The sequence below is a fragment of the Schistocerca nitens genome, chromosome 8 (assembly GCF_023898315.1).
Source record: "Schistocerca nitens isolate TAMUIC-IGC-003100 chromosome 8, iqSchNite1.1, whole genome shotgun sequence".
Taxonomy (NCBI): Eukaryota; Metazoa; Arthropoda; class Insecta; order Orthoptera; family Acrididae; genus Schistocerca; species Schistocerca nitens.
Genome location: NC_064621.1, coordinates 620854600 through 620877003, shown reverse-complemented (window position 1 = coordinate 620877003; position 22404 = coordinate 620854600). Strand labels below are relative to the sequence as shown.

At 46.7% G+C, this 22404-nt stretch overlaps 1 protein-coding gene across 3 annotated transcripts in view; it reads left to right on the top strand.

Moving 5' to 3' along the window:
* LOC126198782 (probable cytochrome P450 6a13) overlaps positions 1–22404 on the top strand; it is a 133397-nt gene that overhangs the window by 28044 nt on the left and 82949 nt on the right. For all 3 annotated transcript variants that reach the window (XR_007540099.1, XM_049935347.1, XM_049935346.1), the window contains exon 2: positions 6691–7137. Coding sequence is in view for 2 of the 3 variants with exons in the window: in XM_049935347.1 (XP_049791304.1) it covers positions 6713–7137 (425 nt within the window). In the remaining variant the exon portion in view is untranslated. The remainder of the gene's footprint in view (positions 1–6690; positions 7138–22404) is intronic.

Sequence of the window (22404 nt, the reverse complement as noted above, 5' to 3'; positions counted from 1 at the left end):
CAAAGAACTAATTGTAATGAGATGGAACAAACTATTCCCTCTCAAGTCCTCATATTGATGTCAAGTAACAGGTGACTGTATAATTTTGATCAGATAGTGTATAATATTTTCTGTGGAGGTCAGAAGCAGAAGCAGTCACGAGAACACTGCCGGTTGATACAGTAGGCAGCAGCTGGAGCACAGAGGGCGCACTGGCTACACCGCTTAGTGTGCTCTGCCCCTCACTGCACAAAAGGCACCAGTTGCGTGCACCACTACAACAGCAGCGCCCTCAGATAATAACTTTTCCATCAATACTGGTTAAAAACAGTCTTGCTTGCAATTTTAGTTTTATTTTTTTATTTTATGACTAACTGAAACATTCAGCTGCCGACAGGTGTTGTTGATATACCTCCATATGGACAGCTGAAAAGCCGGCCGCGGTGGTCTCGCGGTTCTAGGCGCGCAGTCCGGAACCGCGTGACTGCTACGGTCGCAGGTTCGAATCCTGCCTCGGGCATGGATGTGTGTGATGTCCTTAGGTTGGTTCGGTTTAAGTAGTTCTAAGTTCTAGGGGACTGATGACCGCAGATGTTAAGTCCCATAGTGCTCAGAGCCATTTGAACAGCTGAAAATGTGTCCCCCGACCGGGACTCGGACCCGGGATCTCCTGCTTACATGGCAGACGCTCTATCCATCTGAGCCACCGAGGACACAGATGAATAGCGCGACTGCAGGAACTTATCCCTTGCACGCTTCCCGTGAGACTCACATTCCCAACTGTCCACAATTCTACATATGTAATGTACGTTATAGACAATTGCCCATCCACCCATTACTCGCGCACGCTTTGGCGATTACCGTAAGAGTTTGGGCAACCCGTGCGCATTCGCACAGACGAGGGTCGCCGCCTACGTAGCCGTAACTATATATATGAAGACAGTAACTGTTCTCGAAATAACAGATACTGATGATGACCGCGAAGCTTTTCCCTGGAATAAATGATGACTAACCGAAACCCTCAGCTGCCGACAGGTGTTGTTGATATACCTCGATGTGGACTGCTGAACAACAACACCTTCAGCAGCTGAGGGTTTCAGTTTGTCATCATTTATTCCAGGGAAAAGCTGCACGGTCATCAGCAGTATCTGTTCTTTCGAGAACAGTTACTGCCTTCATATACAGGATCCTACAAAAAGGTACGGCCAAACTTTCAGGAAACATTCCGCACACACAAAGAAAGAAAATATGTTATGTGGACATGTGTCCGGAAACGCTTACTTTCCATGTTAGAGCTCATTTTATTACTTCTCTTCAAATCACATTAATCGTGGAATGGAAACACACAGCAACAGAGCGTACCAGCGTGACTTCAAACACTTTGTTACAGGAAATGTTCAAAATGTCCTCCGTTAGCCAGGATACATGCATCCACCCTCCGTCGCATGGAATCCCTGATGCGTTGATGCAGCCCTGGAGAATGCCGTATTGTATCACAGCCGTCCACAATACGAGCACGAAGAGTCTCTACATTTGGTACCGGGGATGCGTAGACAAGAGCTTCCAAATGCCCCCATAAATGAAAGTCAAGAGGGTTGAGATCAGGAGAGCGTGGAGGCCATCGTGCATGAACCACATGTTGTGTCGTATTTGTAAAGGCACATGTTTAGCAGTACAGGTAGAGTATCCCGTATGAAATCATGATAACGTGCTCCATTGAGCGTAGGTGGAAGAACATGGGGCCCAATCAAGACATCACCAGAAAATCTGTGTTGATGACGTGATTGCATAATTGATTGTGAAAATTTACAATTTGATCACGTTGGAATGAAGCCTCATCCGTAAAGAGAACATTTGCACTGAAGTGTGGATTGTCACATTGTTGGATGAATCATTCGCAGAAGTGTACCCGTGGAGGCCAATCAGCTGCTGATAGTGCCTGCACTCGCTGTACATGGTACAGAAACAACTGGTTCTCCCGTAGCACTCTCCATACAGTGACGTGGTCAACGTTACCTTGTACAGCAGCAGCTTCTCTGGTTATCGTCAACTGCACGAAGAATTGCCTCGTCCATTGGAGGTGTCCTCGTCGTTCTAGGTCTTCCCCAGTCGCGAGTCATAGGCTGCAATGTTCCGTGCTCACTAAGACGCCGATCAATTCCTTCGAACGTCTTCCTGTCGGGACACCTTCGTTCTGGAAATCTGTCTCAATACAAACGTACCGCGCCAGGGCTATTTCCCCGTGCTAATCCATACATCAAATGGGCATCTGCCAACTCCGCTTTTGTAAACATTGCACTGATTGCAAAACCACGTTCGTGATGAACACTAACCTGTTGATGCTACGTACTGATGTGCTTGATGCTAGTACTGTAGAGCAATGAGTCGCATGTCAACACAAGCACCGAAGTCAACAGTACCTTCGTTCAATTGGGCCAACTGGCGGTGAATCGAGGAAGTACACTACATACTGACGAGACTAAAATGAGCTCTAACGTGGAAATTAAGCGTTTCCGGACACATGTCCACATAACATATTTTCTTTATTTGCGTGTGAGGAATGTTTCCTGAAAGTTTGGCCGCACATTTTTGTAACACCCTGTATATATGAAGACTGTAACTGTTCTCGAAATAACAGATACTGTTGATGACCGCGAAGCTTTCCCCTGGAATAAATGATGACTAACTGAAACCCTCAGTTGCCGACAGGTGTTGTTGATATACCTCGATGTGGACTGCTGAACAACAACACCTGTCGGCAGCTGAGGGTTTCAGGTAGTCAGCCGGCCGGTGTGGCCGTGTGGTTCTAGGCGCTTCAGTCTGGAACCGCGTGACCGCTACGGTCGCAGGTTCGAATCCTGCCTCGGGCACGGATGTGTGTGATGTCCTTAGGTTAGTTAGGTTTAAGTAGTTCTAAGTCTAGGGGACTGATGACCACAGCAGTTAAGTCCCATAGTGCTCAGAGTCATTTTTTCAGGTAGTCAAGATTTGATCCAGGGAAAAGCTGCACGGTCATCAACAGTATCTGTTCATTCGAGAACAGTTACTATATATATATATATATATATATATATATATATATATATATATATATATATATATATATATATATATTATTGGTGTTTTGCCCTTGAAGAGCGCATTTGGACTAAACTACATGGCCAGTTACTTTTGCTGCCTTCCTTGCTGCCCAAACTTCCCTCATTCGCTCGCTGTGTTTCTGTTTCCGGTCCTCTGTCCATGCTTCTTGTCGGCTTTGTGTCTTCGTCTTCATCTTGATTGCCTTTTTGGTTGCCCATATTTCTTTCATCTTCTGGTTGTGATCTTGCTTGCGTTCTTCGGTCCATTTTCTAATTGTCTGATACGTGTATTCCCTAGGATTAGTGTGGTCTCTGCTGCATATAGTGCCTCGGGGAGCACCACCGTGTCGTAATGGCGTAATTAGGCTTTTTGTGAGATAGACTTCTTGTTGTAATGATTCCACACTACTTTGTATGCCTTGTCCAGTTTAGTCTTTCGTTCTTCGTTTGAGTCTCTGTTATGTCCACTCATTTGTAGTGTTTCACCGAGGTATTTGAAGTTCGCCGTTTTGTAAATCGTGCCATACTATGTGTTCAGAGAAGAGAGTTTCTTTGTGCTCATAAACTGTGTCTTTTCGTAAGAGATCTGTAGTCCAGTTTTGGAAGCGATTTCGTGCAGATTTTCAATAGCGTCTTTTGTTTCCTTTGTACCTTTCGTGACAATCGCCAAATCGTCTGCAAAAGCCAGGCATTTAATCTGTAGGTTTCCTAAGGTTATCCCCTGTTGTGATGTTTCCCATTCTTTTATGACCTTATCTAACACCAGATTGAAAAGGAGAGGTGAGAGGCCATCGCCTTGTCGGACACCTGTGCGAATTTCAAAGGGCTCTGATAGTTCCCCACAGAACTTTACTTTGGAGGTCGTGTTGGTTAAAGTTTGCTCTATGATAGCCCGTGTTTTGTTTTCTACTTTGTATTCTGCTAGAATTTTGAAGAGAGTTTTCCGGTCGATAGAGTCGTACGCCTTTTTGAAGTGAACAAAGGTAATGATCAGGTTCTGTTTGTGTTGTAAAATCATTTTCAGGTTCCTAATTTGTTCCGCACAAGGCCGCCCTTTACGGAAGCCTGCTTGGTATTCCCCAATCAAGTGGTCGGTCTGGCATTCTAGTCCATTCAGTAAAGCTTTAGAGAGGATCTTGTATGTGACCGGTAGTAGGGATATTCCTCTGTAGTTGTTCGGGTCAGTCTTGTCACCTTTTTTGTGTAGTGGGTGTATCAGGGCAGTTTTCCAGTCGTCAGGAATTTTCATGGTCTTCCAGATGTCTTCCAAGATCCTGTGGATGTCTTTGGTGAGTTCTGGGTCTTGTAACTTCCAGATTTGCGCGATGATGCCATCTTCTCCTGGTGCTCTACGATCCTTGAGTGACTTGATTATTTCTTTAACTTCTTCTAGAGATGGAGGTTCACTATCTGGATTGTATGTGCTCGTTCCTGTCACCATTCCATAGGGGGGGTCCGTGTTGAGCAGTTTTTCAAAGTACTTTGCCAGAGTGTCACAATTTTTTTTGGTATTGGTTTCTTCCGGTATATATATACACTCCTGGAAATTGAAATAAGAACACCGTGAATTCATTGTCCCAGGAAGGGGAAACTTTATTGACACATTCCTGGGGTCAGATACATCACATGATCACACTGACAGAACCACAGGCACATAGACACAGGCAACAGAGCATGCACAATGTCGGCACTAGTACAGTGTATATCCACCTTTCGCAGCAATGCAGGCTGCTATTCTCCCATGGAGACGATCGTAGAGATGCTGGATGTAGTCCTGTGGAACGGCTTGCCATGCCATTTCCACCTGGCGCCTCAGTTGGACCAGCGTTCGTGCCGGACGTGCAGACCGCGTGAGACGACGCTTCATCCAGTCCCAAACATGCTCAATGGGGGACAGATCCGGAGATCTTGCTGGCCAGGGTTGTTGACTTACACCTTCTAGAGCACGTTGGGTGGCACGGGATACATGCGGACGTGCATTGTCCTGTTGGAACAGCAAGTTCCCTTGCCGGTCTAGGAATGGTAGAACGATGGGTTCGATGACGGTTTGGATGTACCGTGCACTATTCAGTGTCCCCTCGACGATCACCAGTGGTGTACGGCCAGTGTAGGAGATCGCTCCCCACACCATGATGCCGGGTGTTGGCCCTGTGTGCCTCGGTCGTATGCAGTCCTGATTGTGGCGCTCACCTGCACGGCGCCAAACACGCATACGACCATCATTGGCACCAAGGCAGAAGCGACTCTCATCGCTGAAGACGACACGTCTCCATTCGTCCCTCCATTCACGCCTGTCGCGACACCACTGGAGGCGGGCTGCACGATGTTGGGGCGTGAGCGGAAGACGGCCTAACGGTGTGCGGGACCGTAGCCCAGCTTCATGGAGACGGTTGCGAATGGTCCTCGCCGATACCCCAGGAGCAACAGTGTCCCTAATTTGCTGGGAAGTGGCGGTGCGGTCCCCTACGGCACTGCGTAGGATCCTACGGTCTTGGCGTGCATCCGTGCGTCGCTGCGGTCCGGTCCCAGGTCGACGGGCACGTGCACCTTCCGCCAACCACTGGCGACAACATCGATGTACTGTGGAGACCTCACGCCCCACGTGTTGAGCAATTCGGCGGTACGTCCACCCGGCCTCCCGCATGCCCACTATACGCCCTCGCTCAAAGTCCGTCAACTGCACATACGGTTCACGTCCACGCTGTCGCGGCATGCTACCAGTGTTAAAGACTGCGATGGAGCTCCGTATGCCACGGCAAACTGGCTGACACTGACGGCGGCGGTGCACAAATGCTGCGCAGCTAGCGCCATTCGACGGCCAACACCGCGGTTCCTGGTGTGTCCGCTGTGCCGTGCGTGTGATCATTGCTTGTACAGCCCTCTCACAGTGTCCGGAGCAAGTATGGTGGGTCTGACACACCGGTGTCAATGTGTTCTTTTTTCCATTTCCAGGAGTGTATATATATATCAACGACGCGTTTCGCCTTATTTAGGGATCTTCAGGTTATCTTTTCTAGATGGGCGCGAGAGGCACCAAGATTTCCGTCATCTACATCTACATCTACATGATTATTCTGCAATTCACATTTAAGTGCTTGGCAGAGGGTTGATCGAACCACAAACATACTATCTCTCTACCATTCCACTCCCAAACAGCGCGCGGGAAAAACGAACACCTAAACCTTTCTGTTCGAGCTCTGATTTCTCTTATTTTATTTTGATGATCATTCCTACCTATGTAGGTTGGGATCAACAAAATATTTTCGCATTCGGAAGAGAAAGTTGGTGACTGAAATTTCGTAAATAAATCTCGCCGCGACGAAAAACGACTTTGCTTTAATGACTTCCATCCCACCTCGCGTATCATATCTGCCACACTCTCTCCCGTATTACGTGATAATATAAAACGAGCTGCCCCTTTTTGCACCCTTTCGATCTTGGTGCCTCTCGCGTCCATCTAGAAAAGATAACCTGAAGATGCCTAAATAAGGCGAAACGCGTCGTTGAAAAATAAAAAAAAAGAATACTAAAATTGCAACCAAAACTGTTTTTAACCAATCTGTTCAGCACTGGTTTGCTGTTATGCCACACATGGACTGGTAGAAGTTTTCAATCGCTTGCCCCTCTGCAGTGCAGCGTGAAGCGGCGTCAGCATGTGGACGGCTCTGCTGCTGGCGGCAGCGACCGCGGCGGCGGGCGCGGCGTGCTGGTTCCTGCGCCGCAGCGCGTCCCACTGGGCGCGGCGCGGGCTGCCCTACCTGCGGCCGCACCTGCTGCTCGGCAACGCGGCCGGCTTCGCGCTCAACCGGCAGACTTGCGGCCAGGTGTTCGGCGAGCTGTACGCGCGCCTGCGCGGCCACCCGCTGGCCGGCATCTTCCTGCTGTGGCAGCCCGCGCTGCTGGTGCGGGACCCCGCCATCGCGGGCCGCGTGCTCGTCAGAGACTTCCAGTGCTTCCGGGACCGCGGCCACCGCGCCTCCGACCCCATGCTGCAGGACCTGTTCTTCCTCAGGGGCGACCGCCGCTGGCGGACCCTCAGGGACAGCCTCGAGCCCGGGTTCGGACCGAAAGGCGCCAGGTAACTGAAGGTCACACCTTGTTTCCTTCACGTCACTTTCTAACTGAGCAGTCTATTAAATGTCACATCACTTGGAGAGTAGGTTACAAATGGTGAGCTGCACACGGCTTTAAATTGCTGTAAGGACATTGTAACCTGCTCGGATATCATTGATAACGATGCCAAGGAACTGCAACAGGAGTTCTAAAGTAAATGTGTCATCTTGCTGTTGTTGTTGTCTTCAGTCCTGAGACTGGTTTGATGCAGCTCTCCATGCTACTCTATCCTGTGCAAGCTTCTTCATCTCCCAGTACCTACTGCAACCTACATCCTTCTGAATCTGCTTGGCGTATTCATCTCTTGGTCTCCCTCTACGATTTTTACCCTCCACGCTGCCCTCCAATACTAAATGAGTGATGCCTTCATGCCTCAGAACATTTACTACCAACCGATACCTTCTTGTAGTCAAGTTGTGCCACAAACTTCTCTTCTCCACAATTCTCTTCAATACCTCCTCATTAGTTATGTGATCTACCAATCTAATCTTCAGCATTCTTCTGTAGCACCACATTTCGAAAGCTTCTATTCTCTTCTTTTGTAAACTATTTATCGTCCATTTTTCACATCCATACATGGCTACAATCCATACAAATACATCCAGAAACGACTTCCTGACACTTAAATCAATACTCGATGCTAACAAATTTCTCTTGTTCAGAAACGCTTTCCTTGCCATTGCCAGTCTTCATTTTATATCCCATCTACTTCGACCATCATCAGTTATTTTGCTCCCCAAATAGCAAAACTCCTTTACTACTTTCCTAATCTAATTCCCTCAGCATCACCCGACTTAATTCGACTACATTCCATTATCCTCGTTTTGCTTTTGTTGATGTTCATCTTTCAAGACCCTGTCCATACCGTTCAACCGCTCTTCCAAGTCCTTTGCTCTCTCTGACAGAATTACAATGTCATCGGCGAACCTCAAAGTTTTTATTTCTTCTCCATGGATTTTAATACCTACTCCGAATTTTTCTTTTCTTTCCTTTACTGCTTGCTCAATATACAGATTGAATAACATCAGGGATAGGCTACAACCCTGTCTCACTCCCTTCCCAACCACTGCTTCCCTTTCATACCCCTCGACTCTTATAACTGCCTTCTGGTTTCTGTACAAATTGTAAATAGCCTTTCGCTCCCTGTATTTTACCCCTGCCACCTTCAGAATTTGAAAGAGAGTATTCCAGTCAACATTGTCAAAAGCTTTCTCTAAGTCTACAAATGCTAGAAACGTTGGTTTGCCTTTCCTTAATCTAGCTTCTATGATAAGTCGTAGGGTTAGTATTGCCTCACTTGTTCCAATATTTCTACGGAATCCAAACTGATCCTCCCCGAGGTCGGCTTCTACTAGTTTTTCCATTCGTCTGTAAAGAATTCGCGTTAGTATTTTGCAGCTGTGGCTTATTAAAGAAATTGTTCGGTATTTTTCACATCTGTCAACACCTGCGTTCTTTGCGATTGGAATTATTATATTCTTCTTGAAGTCTGAGGGAATTTCGCCTGTCTCATACATCTTGCTCACCAGAGTGAAGCCGGCCGGAGTTGATCACTTTCTGTTTGGTTTCGTGTGGTGTGCGTACTGTAAGACCTTCGGTACACACACCATCAGACTATTTGACTTGTCGCTCTAAACGAAGTAGGCGAGTGTCAGCAATATGTCTCGTGGTCTTATCGTGGTGTGTTTATCTTCTGCCGTTACGTCAGACGATAGAAATGCCACTTGCACGCTTAGAGTAGCAGATTGACGGTGACCAACATTAAACAGAACTTGATTAATTTTCACACACATTTATTAAAATAATAACAAGCATAAACATTAAGTAACTTGAGTCTGGATGTTATTTACAATTCATAATCTGAAGTTCCTTTGGTCTTGGTGTGTTAATCTTATTCCCACATATCTCTGGTACTTGACAAAGTGTCTATTCATTTCTCTTCATGGCTATGTACAGGAATATGATAATCTTCTTAGGTGCAGACTGAAACCTGACTATAGACTGGTACAGACTAATGCTGACTGGTACAGACTGGTGCAGACAAATGCAGACTGACTAATCAGAGGTCTGTACACTCGTTATAATACCTTGCGCATTCAGATATCACTAAGCGAGTGTGATCTGCGAGGAGAAAAGGTTCTACGTTAGCAGCAATCTCATTGGCTGTGTAACATATTAATACGCGGATCGGCAGAGGTAGAATTTGCTCCGCCCCCCCTCCCTTTTATAAATCCCTCCAAATCCTTGAACGCCATGCTCTCCGCCTCGCCTATCGCATCCGTCTCCCCTCCCCCACGCGGATCCTGTATGATCTCATCCCCTTCCCCCACCTCCTCCTTTTCCTTGAAAGGATACGGATCCTGTACACCTCCCGTAAACTCGACCCTCCTCACCCGCTCGTCTCCCCGATCCTCACCCACCCCCGCCTGCTGCCGCGCCTGTATTCCCATGTCCCACCCGGTCTCCATCTCTCAACCCTCATTACCCTCTCCCAAGGTGGCTTCCGCCAGATCCCCCTCCCTGATGATGTCCTCCTCCCCTGCATCTACCCCTCCTATCAACTTTGATCCTCCCCCCCACCTCCTGTGTCCTTTCCTTTAGGCACCCTCCCTCCCCCCTTTCCCTTCCCTTCTCTTTCCTTTCCCCCCACCCTCCTACCCTCTCCCCTGGGCTTCCCCTCCCCCTTCCTCCCTCCCCCCTTTCTCCCCTGCCCGTGGCATCTCTGCTCTCCCCTCTCGCTCTCCCACTCCCCTTCCTCCTCCTCCTCTCTTGGCAGGTCCCCGGACTCGCGCACGCATAGTGAACATTCGCGCGCCGGAGGTCATCGCCATTAGTGTCTCGTGTGTGTGTCTTCGTTTGTGTTTAGTGTTTGTTCGCCGAAACGCCGCCACTGTTCACGTGTACCATCGCCATCATCCCTGTTTTGTGCGCCGTGTCCACTAGTGTCAGTGATGTTTTCTCATCAGGCGTGAACGGCTCCATGTTTTTTGTTTTTTGGTGTCTACATTGTTTTGCCCGCCATTTTTGATTGTATTCTCTGTGTCCCCTCTATTTCTTACTTATTGTCAATCTCAAGGCTGAAGAGCGGCGTACTCAGCTGCTGACAGCCCGCCTTGTGTAAGGTGATAACAATTACAATAAAGGAAAGAAAAAAAGAGGTAGAATTTGGTCCGTCTCTATGACAGCGCCATCTCGTAGTGCGGAGACGGACGAGCGCTGCGCCTGCGCTGTTGTGCTTAGCGGAGCGCGCTCTAGTGGGAAAGTTGTGTACGCACTGACTAGGCGGAACTATGTACACAACAATTCGGCTGCTAGAAAGAACAGTGAATGGAAAGAAGTCTCCACGTCGTATGTTCATTAAGGCAAAGGGGACGCCGTATTGCGTTCAGATGTGGGTGGATCGTTGTACCACAACTGTCGATCCAAATGTCATCAGGCCAGTTACGAAAGCAGCTGTACTCTGGTGGAGTGAGGAATTACACTCTGCATTGTGTGGGAAGGATGGGGCTGGGGAGATAGGCAAAAAGGGAGGCACATCAAAACCAAAGAATCTCGCAGCCTGTCATTTAGCGTGTGTGAAATGTTGCCTAAACATTAGGCACTGCAGGAAGAGATTGTGGAAAAAGATCCTGTGCACCACAAACCAGTCCACAAAAAGTACGACCGTATGGAATGCCTCTGATCCTATCTGATATCGTTTACATGTAATGAGAACATCAGAGGTCCTATTACACCTCCATAGACCATACCCGATGTTGCTTTCGCTTATGTAGGACATTCACACAGTGTTCATCGAGCACATTTCTGTGGAGACACTGGTCACGTGCACCTAAAATTTGCAAGATATCGTAAATGAATAAAACATGCTCTTTTTCACGAAAATATTTTCCTCATTTGTTTTTGTTTAAATTTTTTGGAACAGTCTCTTTTGTTCCAAGGAAGTCATTATATAAGAGCGCAGCTATGCTTTTCGATCCTGCAACGAGAGAGATGTAAGCCGTATTGTTGTATACTTCTGTACTTCCATTTTTGAAACTCTTTGAAAACAGTAGTGACTTGAGTCTTTTTGTAGTCATAAAGAAATCATTCGCTCTTTCCTGTACCACTTCCTTAACTCATTGAGTCCAATGATATAATTGTAAAATATTTCACAGCATTCCTATTTATGATCATATTTAGCAACGAATAGAAGAAAAAATTGGCAACAATTAAGAGGATGGTTTCACTGTGGACCCACCGGAACGTACATTTTTCAACCACCAATGATTTCATGAGATATATTTGGAAGCAAGTTCGCATTTTTTTTGTACATAGACACAATCTCATATCTCGGAACTCTATGAAATCATAAAGTGTAAAACAAATCCCAGTCCTAAGCAACAAGCAAAAATCGGCCTAAAATCCCACCGACGCATGAGGCTGAAGATACCCGTGTGGCAAAGCACCGCATCCTGCTGCGTGAACGTAACTGCCTGCTGCACGTCCTTGTCCGACACGAATCCTCGAACCTCAAGGCTTTTGTAAGGGACTGAAGGCGTGATAATCGCATGGCGAGGGATCGGAATTACACTACTGCCCACTAAAATTGCTACACCAAGAATACATGCAGATGATAAACGGGTATTTATTGGACAAATATATTATACTAGAACTGACATGTGATTACATTTTCACGCAATTTGGGTGCATAGATCCTGAGAAATCAGTACCCAGAACAACCACCTCTGGCCGTAATAACGGCCTTGATACGCTTGGGCATTGAGTCAAACAGAGCTTGGATGGTGTGTAAAAGTACAGCTGCCCATGCAGCTTCAACACGATACCACTGTTCATCAAGAGTAGTGACTGGCGTATTGTGACGAGCCAGTTGGTCGGCCACCATTGACCAGACGTTTTCAATTGGTGAGAGATCTGGAGAATGTGCTGGCCAGGGCAGCGGTCGAACATTTTCTGTATCCAGAAAGGCCCGTACAGGACCTGCAACATGCGGTCGTGCATTATCCTGCTCAAATGTAGGGTTTCGCAGGGATCGAATGAATGGTAGAGCCATGGGTCGTAACACATCTGAAATGTAGCGTCCACTGTTCAAAGTGCCGTCAATGCGAACAAGAGGTGACCGAGATGTGTAACCAATGGCACCCTATACCATTACGCCGGGTGACACGCCAGTATGGCTATCAAGAATACACGCTTCCAATGTGCGTTCACCGCGATATCGCCAAACACGGATGCGACCATAATGATGCTGTAAACAGAACCTGGTGTCATCCGAAAAATTTACGTTTTGCCATTCGTGCACCCTGGTTCGCCGTTGAGTACACCATCGCAGGCGCTCCTGTCTGTGATGCAGCGTCAAGGGTAACTGCATCCATGGTCTCCGAGCTGATAGTCCATGCTGCTGCAAACGTCGTCCAACTGTTCTCGCAGATGCTTGTTGTCTTGCAAACGTCCCCATCTGTTGACTCAGGGATCGAGACGTGGCTGCACGATCCGTTACAGCCGTGCGGATAAGATGCCTGTCATCTCGACTGCTAGTGATACGAGGCCGTTGGGATCCAGCACGGCGTTCCATATTACCCTCCTGAACGCACCGATTCCATATTCTGCTAACAGCCGTTGGATCTCGACCAATGCGAGCAGCAATGTCGCGATACGATAAACCGCAATCGCGATAGGCTACAATCCGACCTTTATCAAAGTCGGAAACGTTATGGTACGCATTTCTCCTCCTTACACGAGGCATGACAATAACGTTTCACCAGGCAACGCCGGTCAACTGCTGTTTGTGTGTGAGAAATCGGTTGGAAAATTTCCTCATGTCAGCACGTTTTAGGCATCGCCACCGGTGCCAACCTTGTGTGAATGCTCTGAAAAGCTAATCATTTGCATATCACAGCATCTTCTTCCTGTCGGTTAAATTTCGCGTCTGTAGCACGACATCTTCGTGGTGTAGCAATTTTAATGGCCAGTAGTGTACATTTGCGATATGGAGACGTGCAGTACTTCGAAGCATCTGTAACCTTTGTCGTGCACCATTCCACAACAATGGTTTTCGAGAGCCGTGCTGCCTCATACACATTTTTCATTCTCCGGTGGATGTCTACCGATGTTTGTCTTTCGGCGGCCAAGAAAAGAGTAACAGTACTAGGTGCTGTTTGGACGCGTTTGGTTATAATGTCGCTATAGACCATGATTCCTGACCGAGCGAGGTGGCGCAGTGGTTAGCACACTGGACTCGCATTCGGGAGGACGACGGTTCAATCCCGTCTCCAGCCATCCTGATTTAGGTTTTCCGTGATTTCCCTAAATCGTTTCAGGCAAATGCCGGGATGGTTCCTTTGAAAGGGCGCGGCCGATTTCCTTCCCAATCCTTCCCTAACCCGTGCTTGCGCTCCCTCTCTAATGACCTCGTTGTCGACGGGACGTTAAACACTAACCACCACCACCATGATTCCTGGTTTGCCACGCGCACTTCGGAAAGACGCGAATGCCACAGTAACCTGTTGCCTACACGTCGGTGCTTGTATGCCCGTAGCACAGTGGTGCAACGTTGCGTATACGCTGCACCAACGGCCTCAAACGCAAATATTTTTATTGCCCCTTAAAGAGGGTGAACACTAACAAAACCGATTTCTGACTGGAAATGGAGTAAACATGTGTCCGGAAATGCGTCGTTGCCACGGTAGCTGGCGGTGAGAGTGGCCGTTCCTCTGACCACATGCCGTGTGTTCCTTGTGAGATTGATGCATCGTACTGCTAGCAGCAGAATGGTCCGGTGTTCATGTAGGGATCAAGTTGAGATGGTGTTTGTGTACGGCTAAGAAGAAAAAAATGGCTCTGAGCACTATGGGACTCAACTGCTGTGGTCATAAGTCCCCTAGAACTTAGAACTACTTAAACCTAACTAACCTAAGGACAGGACACAACACCCAGCCATCACGAGGCAGAGAAAATCCCTGACCCCGCCGGGAATCGAACCCGGGAACCCGGGCGTGGGAAGCGAGAACGCTACCGCACGACCACGAGATGCGGGCGGCTAAGAAGATGGAAACGGTCGAGAGTCAGCAAGGAGACACCAAAACAAGCACCCACGCAGACACCTACCACATCACACAACATTTAAAGCCCTTTTTGGGCGCGTGTGCGAACATGTGTCCTTTCAGACAGACGAACGTGCAGGGAGGCGGCAGACTGTGCGTACGCCAGGTATGGAGGATGAGGATCTACAAGATATCCAGGGAAGTGGCCCGCCAAACATGGCGTAAGGCAAGGTACGATTATGTGTACCCTGCATGATAACCGCTACTTTGCCTGTCACCTGATAGAGGCCACTTTGAACATTTGTCTTTACGTTGATGCGATGCAGATCTGTACTGTATTCCGGGAAGATTTGTTGTCGTTGTACGCAGAAAAAAAAAAAATGGTTCAAATGGCTCTGAGCACTACGGGACTTAACGTATGAGGTCATCAGTCCCCTAGAACTTAGAACTACTTAAACCTAACTAACCTAAGGACATCAAACACATCCACGCCCGAGGCAGGATCCGAACCTGCGACCGTAGCGGTCGCGCGGTTCCAGACTGCAGCGCCTAGAACCGCTCGGCCATCTCGGCCGGCAACAATTGCGGAAAAGGTCGATATCGTGTTGATGTATGGCTATTGTGTTCAAAATGCCCAACGGGCGTGTGCTATGTATGCTGCTCGGTATCCTGGACGACATCATCCAAATGTCCGGACCGTTCACCGGATAGTTACGTTATTTAAGGAAACAAGAAGTGTTCAGCCACGTGTGAAACGTCAACCACGACCTGCAACAAATCATGATGCTCAAGTAGGTGTTCGAGCTGCTGTCACGGCTAATCCGCACATTAGTAGCAGACAAATTGCGGGAGAATCGGGAATCTCCTAAACGTCGGTGTTGAGACTGCTACATCAACATAGATTGCACCCGTACCATCTTTCTATGCACCAGGAATTGCATGGCGACTATTTTCATCGTCGTGTACAGTTCTGCCACTGGGGACAGATTTTTTGCACGCGTTCTATTCAGCGACGAAGAGTCATTCAGCAACAGCGGTAACGTAAACCGGCATAATATGCACTATTGGCGAACGGAAAATCCACGATGGCTGTGACAAGTGGAACATCAGTGACACTGGCGGGTTAATGTAGGGTGCTGCATTATGGGAGGAAGGATAATTGGCCCCCATTTTATCGATGGCAATCTAAATGGTGCAATGTATGCTGATTTCCTACGTAATGTTCTACCGATGTTACTACATGATGTTTCACTGCATGACAGAATGGCGATGTACTTCCAACATGATGGATGTCCGCCACACAGCTCGCGTGCGGTTGAAGCGGTAATGAATAGCATATTTCATGACAGGTGGATTGGTCGAAGCACCATACCATGGTCCGCACTTTCACCGGATCTGACGTACCCGGATTTCTTTCTGTGGGGAAAGTTGAAGGATATTTGCTGTCGTGATCCACCGACAACGCCTGACAACATGCGGCAGTGCATTATCAAGACATGTTCGCACATTACGGAAGGCGAACTACTCGCTGTTGAGAGGTATATCGTTACACGTACTTTCAAATACATTGAGGTTGACGGACATCTTTTTCTGCATTTATTGCATTAATGTGGTATTTCCAGGTAATCACGCTGTAACAGTATGCGTTCTCAGAAATGATACGTTCACAAAGGTACATGTATGACATTGGAACAACCGAAATAAAATGTTCAAACGCACCTACGTTCTGTATTTTAATTTAAAAAACCTATTTGTTACCAACTGTTCGTCTAAAATTGTGACGCATATGTTTGTGACTATTACAGCGACCATGTATCACAAAGCGAAAAAAGTGGTCCAACTAAAACATTCATATTTCTTTACGTACTACACGAATATGTAATTAAAAAATTGGGTTGCTATTTAAAAAAACGCATTTGATATCCGTTTGACCTATGGCAGCGCCATCTAACGGGCCAACCATTTCGCCATGTGATTTCCCCCTTCAAGCAAGACAAGTTTCGTTCTTTGTAGTTTTTTCGTTTGACGCTTATTTCGTGAGTTATTTGGCCCGGTCGCGATCAGTCAACCACCCTGTATATCACAAAAAGTAAGTAAAAAGTAAGTCGTTTTGGAAACGACTAACAGATTTGATATATTTATTTCTGTTACAAGGTATTACAAAATACACTCCTGGAAATGGAAAAAAGAACACATTGACACCGGTGTGTCAGACCCACCATACTTGCTCCGGACACTGCGAGAGGGCTGTACAAGCAATGATCACAGGCACGGCACAGCGGACACACCAGGAACCGCGGTGTTGGCCGTCGAATGGCGCTAGCTGCGCAGCATTTGTGCACCGCCGCCGTCACTGTCAGCCAGTTTGCCGCGGCATACGGAGCTCCATCGCTGTCTTTAACACTGGTAGCATGCCGCGACAGCGTGGACGTGAACCGTATGTGCAGTTGACGGACTTTGAGCGAGGGCGTATAGTGGGCATGCGGGAGGCCGGGTGGACGTACCGCCGAATTGCTCAACACGTGGGGCGTGAGGTCTCCACAGTACATCGATGTTGTCGCCAGTGGTTGGCGGAAGGTGCACGTGCCCGTCGACGTGGGACCGGACCGCAGCGACGCACGGATGCACGCCAAGACCGTAGGATCCTACGCAGTGCCGTAGGGGACCGCACCGCCACTTCCCAGCAAATTAGGGACACTGTTGCTCCTGGGGTATCGGCGAGGACCATTCGCAACCGTCTCCATGAAGCTGGGCTACGGTCCCGCACACCGTTAGGCCGTCTTCCGCTCACGCCCCAACATCGTGCAGCCCGCCTCCAGTGGTGTCGCGACAGGCGTGAATGGAGGGACGAATAGAGACGTGTCGTCTTCAGCGATGAGAGTCGCTTCTGCCTTGGTGCCAATGATGGTCGTATGCGTGTTTGGCGCCGTGCAGGTGAGCGCCACAATCAGGACTGCATACGACCGAGGCACACAGGGCCAACACCCGGCATCATGGTGTGGGGTGCGATCTCCTACACTGGCCGTACACCACTGGTGATCGTCGAGGGGACACTGAATAGTGCACGGTACATCCAAACCGTCATCGAACCCATCGTTCTACCATTCCTAGACCGGCAAGGGAACTTGCTGTTCCAACAGGACAATGCACGTCCGCATGTATCCCGTGCCACCCAACGTGCTCTAGAAGGTGTAAGTCAACTACCCTGGCCAGCAAGATCTCAGGATCTGTCCCCCATTGAGCATGTTTGGGACTGGATGAAGCGTCGTCTCACGCGGTCTGCACGTCCAGCACGAACGCTGGTCCAACTGAGGCGCCAGGTGGAAATGGCATGGCAAGCCGTTCCACAGGACTACATCCAGCATCTCTACGATCGTCTCCATGGGAGAATAGCAGCCTGCATTGCTGCGAAAGGTGGATATACACTGTACTAGTGCCGACATTGTGCATGCTCTGTTGCCTGTGTCTATGTGCCTGTGGTTCTGTCAGTGTGATCATGTGATGTATCTGACCCCAGGAATGTGTCAATAAAGTTTCCCCTTCCTGGGACAATGAATTCACGGTGTTCTTATTTCAATTTCCAGGAGTGTACTTGTACAGAAATGTAGTAAATTTAAGAGCCCTCAACATCTAAAAGCACTCTATGAAAAATTAAACACTTAAAACGAATTAGCTTGTGTATACTAATTTTTTTCAATCAGTTCTATGTAAATGGTTTGCTGGATCTGTATGTTAATCGACTGCAGTCGCAGTTACCGGCCTTCTCACTGTGACCACTCATTCAGTGCCTCTTCTGTTTTATTTTCCCAAGTCTTTGTTTGTCCCCCCTTTCCCCTTCAACCCTTACCTTCTTCATTGTTCTTGACAGACAATTTTTCGACATCCCGGGACCTGACCAAATCATTTAAGCACTTACTCTCACAGAACCATCTCCAGAAACTCCATATTTAAATTTCTCGGAATAGTCGAATTTCGGATCGTGACCCTCCTGGTGTTGTTTTCTATTTTCCGTAGGTGTCACATTTCAGCCGCCTGGATCAGACTATTTGCACGCTTACTCACCATCCGAGGCTCAAAGGCATAGGACTATTTAGATAGATCTATATACTGCCAACTATGTCAAATCTCTGCCCCACTACATTAAACGGGTGGCCCTGCTGCTGAAGATCTTCCCTGGTTCCTGCTTTCACGTACGCGTTTACACTGATGGTAGAGCTCAGGTACATAAATTAAAAAGCAGCTGTAATGGCTCACGTTCAGGTGTGAAATTATGCTTTTCTTCACTTTTGTTTGCAATTGAGGTTTTCCTTTTTCTGACATTTAGTTCCATTCCATTGTTTAATTATCCCTTCCATCTTGACACAAATGTCTCGAACATTTTGTGCACGCGCGGCTGTTGTCACCAGCTAGTCTGGAAACGCGAAGCCTGCGTAAAGAGTGTCTTACAACAGGTAACGGTTAATTACATCAATGACATTAGTTTCATTTTTTATGGGTCTTTTTCTTAGATATGTTAGGTCGCAGCATAAGTTCGCAACGTTTTTGTTTTGCATTTTGGTATTCCGATTGTTACGGGTTTATCTGTCGTTTGTCATTTTTTATTTGTACTTCACTGTTGCTATCTGAGTGTACATACTGTCATTTTGTCATCTGGAGACAGTAGGAGAAGTTGTGGATGCTATGAAATGGGGTGCCAAGTCGAGAAATTGGAACAGTTCCGACATATTCTACTGTCTGAGTTCAATAGAGGGGTGGCAGCAATGGACACAGCCAGAAATATTTGCGCCTGTATAATGCCAATAGACAGAGCTTGGGGAAAAAAAAATTTCTCCGTTAAAGGATAGCCTACGTAAAGAATCTCTTACAACAGATAACGGTTAATTACATCAATGACATTAGTTTCATTTTTTATGGGTCTTTTTCTTAGATATGTTAGGTCGCAGCATAAGTTCGCAACGTTTTCGTTTTGCATTTTGGTATAGTTACTGAAGACGGGAAATGGTGGCTTTATGCAAAGATAAGGAAAATAAAGTAATGGATGAGACTTAAAAAGGCAGCAATTTCCCATAGAAAGACATGCGAGCGTCCACAAAATTTAATGTCATGCATCTGGTGGAACAGCGACGGTGTGGTGTACCAAAAATTGCTTCTGCAATGTGTAACCATGACTCCTGACATTTATGGTCAACCACTGAGACGCCTTGCAGACGCAGTAGAAGGACAACCACCAGGATGACTGCGTGAAGTGATGCTACTCCACGATAACGCCAGCTCGCTTTCTGTTGGACTGACGAAGAACACTATACTGGAATTGGTTGGGAAGTCACTCCACACCCACATTATACACCTGATCTTGCGCTCTCAGGTTTTCACCTTTTCAACTCTATGTCGAACAACCTTCAAGGAACTTCCTTTCCGGATGAAAATGCGCTACAACGATGGTTCAACGAGTTCTTAGCCTCAAAATCCTGTGATACAGTCGCAGACTCGAAAAGTTACCCAGCGTTGGCAGCTGTTCTACACAGTGAAGGAGAATATGTTATTGACGACTAAAGTCTCTGTTATGCTTATCTGTTGTGTTCTTTAAACTTAAGGGAAAAATGCTAAGAACTTATGTACCAACCGAATATTACTTTGCCGTGGCTCTGGGATGTATTTCCAGACCGAGGCCGGCTGTTTCACTGCCGTCTACACAGGCAACTATTCGCAGAACAGAGGGGACAGACGAGGCAGTGGCAGTGGTGACACGGCTCCATAACAGCCTCCAAGTTTCTCCATCGCGAATTCCCAGAACAGACTGCCCAGACATCAAGCGATGAAGTCCAAGGGGTGAGAGAGAAGTTCTCCATTACATCCGACTGCAGCAGACCGTTTCTCTGAAATCCGTCCCTCTGTAGTGAATTAGACAGTCTGTGTATCAGTACCTACAATCGATATTTTGTTGCACGAAGAACTTTCGCTGCGTTAATTACACTGCCCGTGTACACATTTGTGTATCAGGTTTATCTAAACATTTCACTGATGGACATTCTGTGTAAACAAATGTTTTGCGCATTGGAAATTGTGTACATCCTCGTGTTCGCATCTGAAAGTCAAGACTGGAGCATACGCTTTTGTGGTACTTGTGTATTTCACTTTTCACAGATCAATGTTATTTATACGTCGCCGATCTTTTCCCAGTTGTCTCGCCAGCGATTTCTCATCCCTAGTATTTCTCCATAATAAATACCGGCCATCTTGAGATTCTCACTTCGAAAACGATAAGGCCTTTCAGAGACACACCTACGATTTCACAGGATTACATCTTCTACATGAATAAGAGATAACCTCTGAGTAAATTGCAGCTTACGTATAGGAATAGAAACTTCTTACTTTCAAAAGAGGCAAAGGTGTAACTTTTACGTTTGTCCACAGTAACTTTGTGTTACTTTTTACAATTAAGTTTAGGATCAAAGATTTCATTTAACTTTCACAAATGTTCAGTGTCTCCATCTGACGCAAGACAAACATCCAGGCGATTGTGAAACTCGTCCCATACATTTGTCAGCTTGTCTGAGGTCACTTCATTCAGTTGCCACTGTGGTATCCCTCTTATTTATAATCCATTCTATTTACATATTTGGGACAGTTCTGGAATTCTTACGCTGTAGCGTGCAACGAGTGTGTTTAACCGTTACACTCCGTGACTAACAGAATGAGGCGGTCTTTGGAATGATCAAACAACTTTACTCGGTGTGATGAGATTTATGCAAGGAAGTAATGATGTAGACAATTGTTGTTCCAGACGAGTTTCAGGAGAGTCAACCTGTAATTCTTTGTCTAAGCTAGTAATTGTTGTACGACGCAATTACACAATTGTAACTGATTATGCAATTCAAGTCCTTATGTGCTACTAGTCTGAAACACATATTCAATTAAGTTCCAGCTTTGTATTCCAATTAATATATTTAGGAACAAAAGTTCCATTATATACGGAGTTTAGGGGTATAATTGCAGATATTTTTGTTGCTGACTGAGGAGAGTGTACTGAATAACATTATACCAGTAATTATTTCATCTGCAGACTAATAACTATAGCTATTAGGAGTGGTATGTTTTTAGGTTGGTCAGTAGCTCCAAGTACACATCGCAAGAGCAAGCCATTAATCCTTATTTTCCCATGGACAGCAGGTCAGGTGTCAAAAGTGTGTATGCGTGGACGCAAACCAGTCAGTCTATACCGATAGGCGTAGTCCATTAACAAGGGAACATTCCAAAGTGTCAATAAACGATCTTTATTAAACTTGGCAGGTGTGTAGAAAGGGCAAAATAAGGCAGTACGTATTTTTTATATTGTGCCCAGTTACAGTTTTACGGGATTATGCACACTACGAAAGACAATTTTGCATATTAGGTTTGGAAGGAATATCTTCGAAACAATGATACACAAAATATGTTTCTCATATCAGAGTTGATACGTAATTAACGTTCTTGAAAATTGAATAATCGAGTTTTGTGACAACTTGAAATTTTGCAGAATACCCCATCACCATTCATTAATGTTGAAAAATGACAACTTGTGTTACAAGATAAATGAAAGAAGCCTTCAAACTATAAACATCCATGTGTAATAAATCTGGTTTCTGAAAAGATAGTAAGAGCACTCTCTTGGTTATCTCATGCACCCTGGATGCAAAATCGTACGTCAGTCTGGTGGTCCGATATGTTGTGATGTCATTCACGAACAGCATTCCAGGGGGTGCTTTCCAGCAATGTGCTGCCAAAAGTATTTTCAGTACACCGAAGTAAAATACCTATACATTCATTACTACACTACTGGCCATTAAAATTGCTACACCACGAAGGTGACGTGCTACAGACGCGAAATTTAACCGACAGGAAGGAGATGCTGTGATATGCAAATGATTAGCTGTTCAGAGCATTCGCACAAGGTTGGTGCCTCTGCCGACACCTACAACGTGCTAACATGAAGAAAGTTTCCAACAGATTCCTCGTACACAAACAGCAGTTGACCAGCGTTGCCTGGTGAAACGTTGTTGTGATGCCTCGTGTAAGGAGGAGAAATGCGTACCATCACGTTTCCGACTTTGATGAAGGTCGGATTGTAGCCTATCGCGATTGCGGTTTATCGTATCGCTACATTGCTGCTCGCGTTGGTCAAGATCTAATGACTGTTAGCAGAATATGGAATC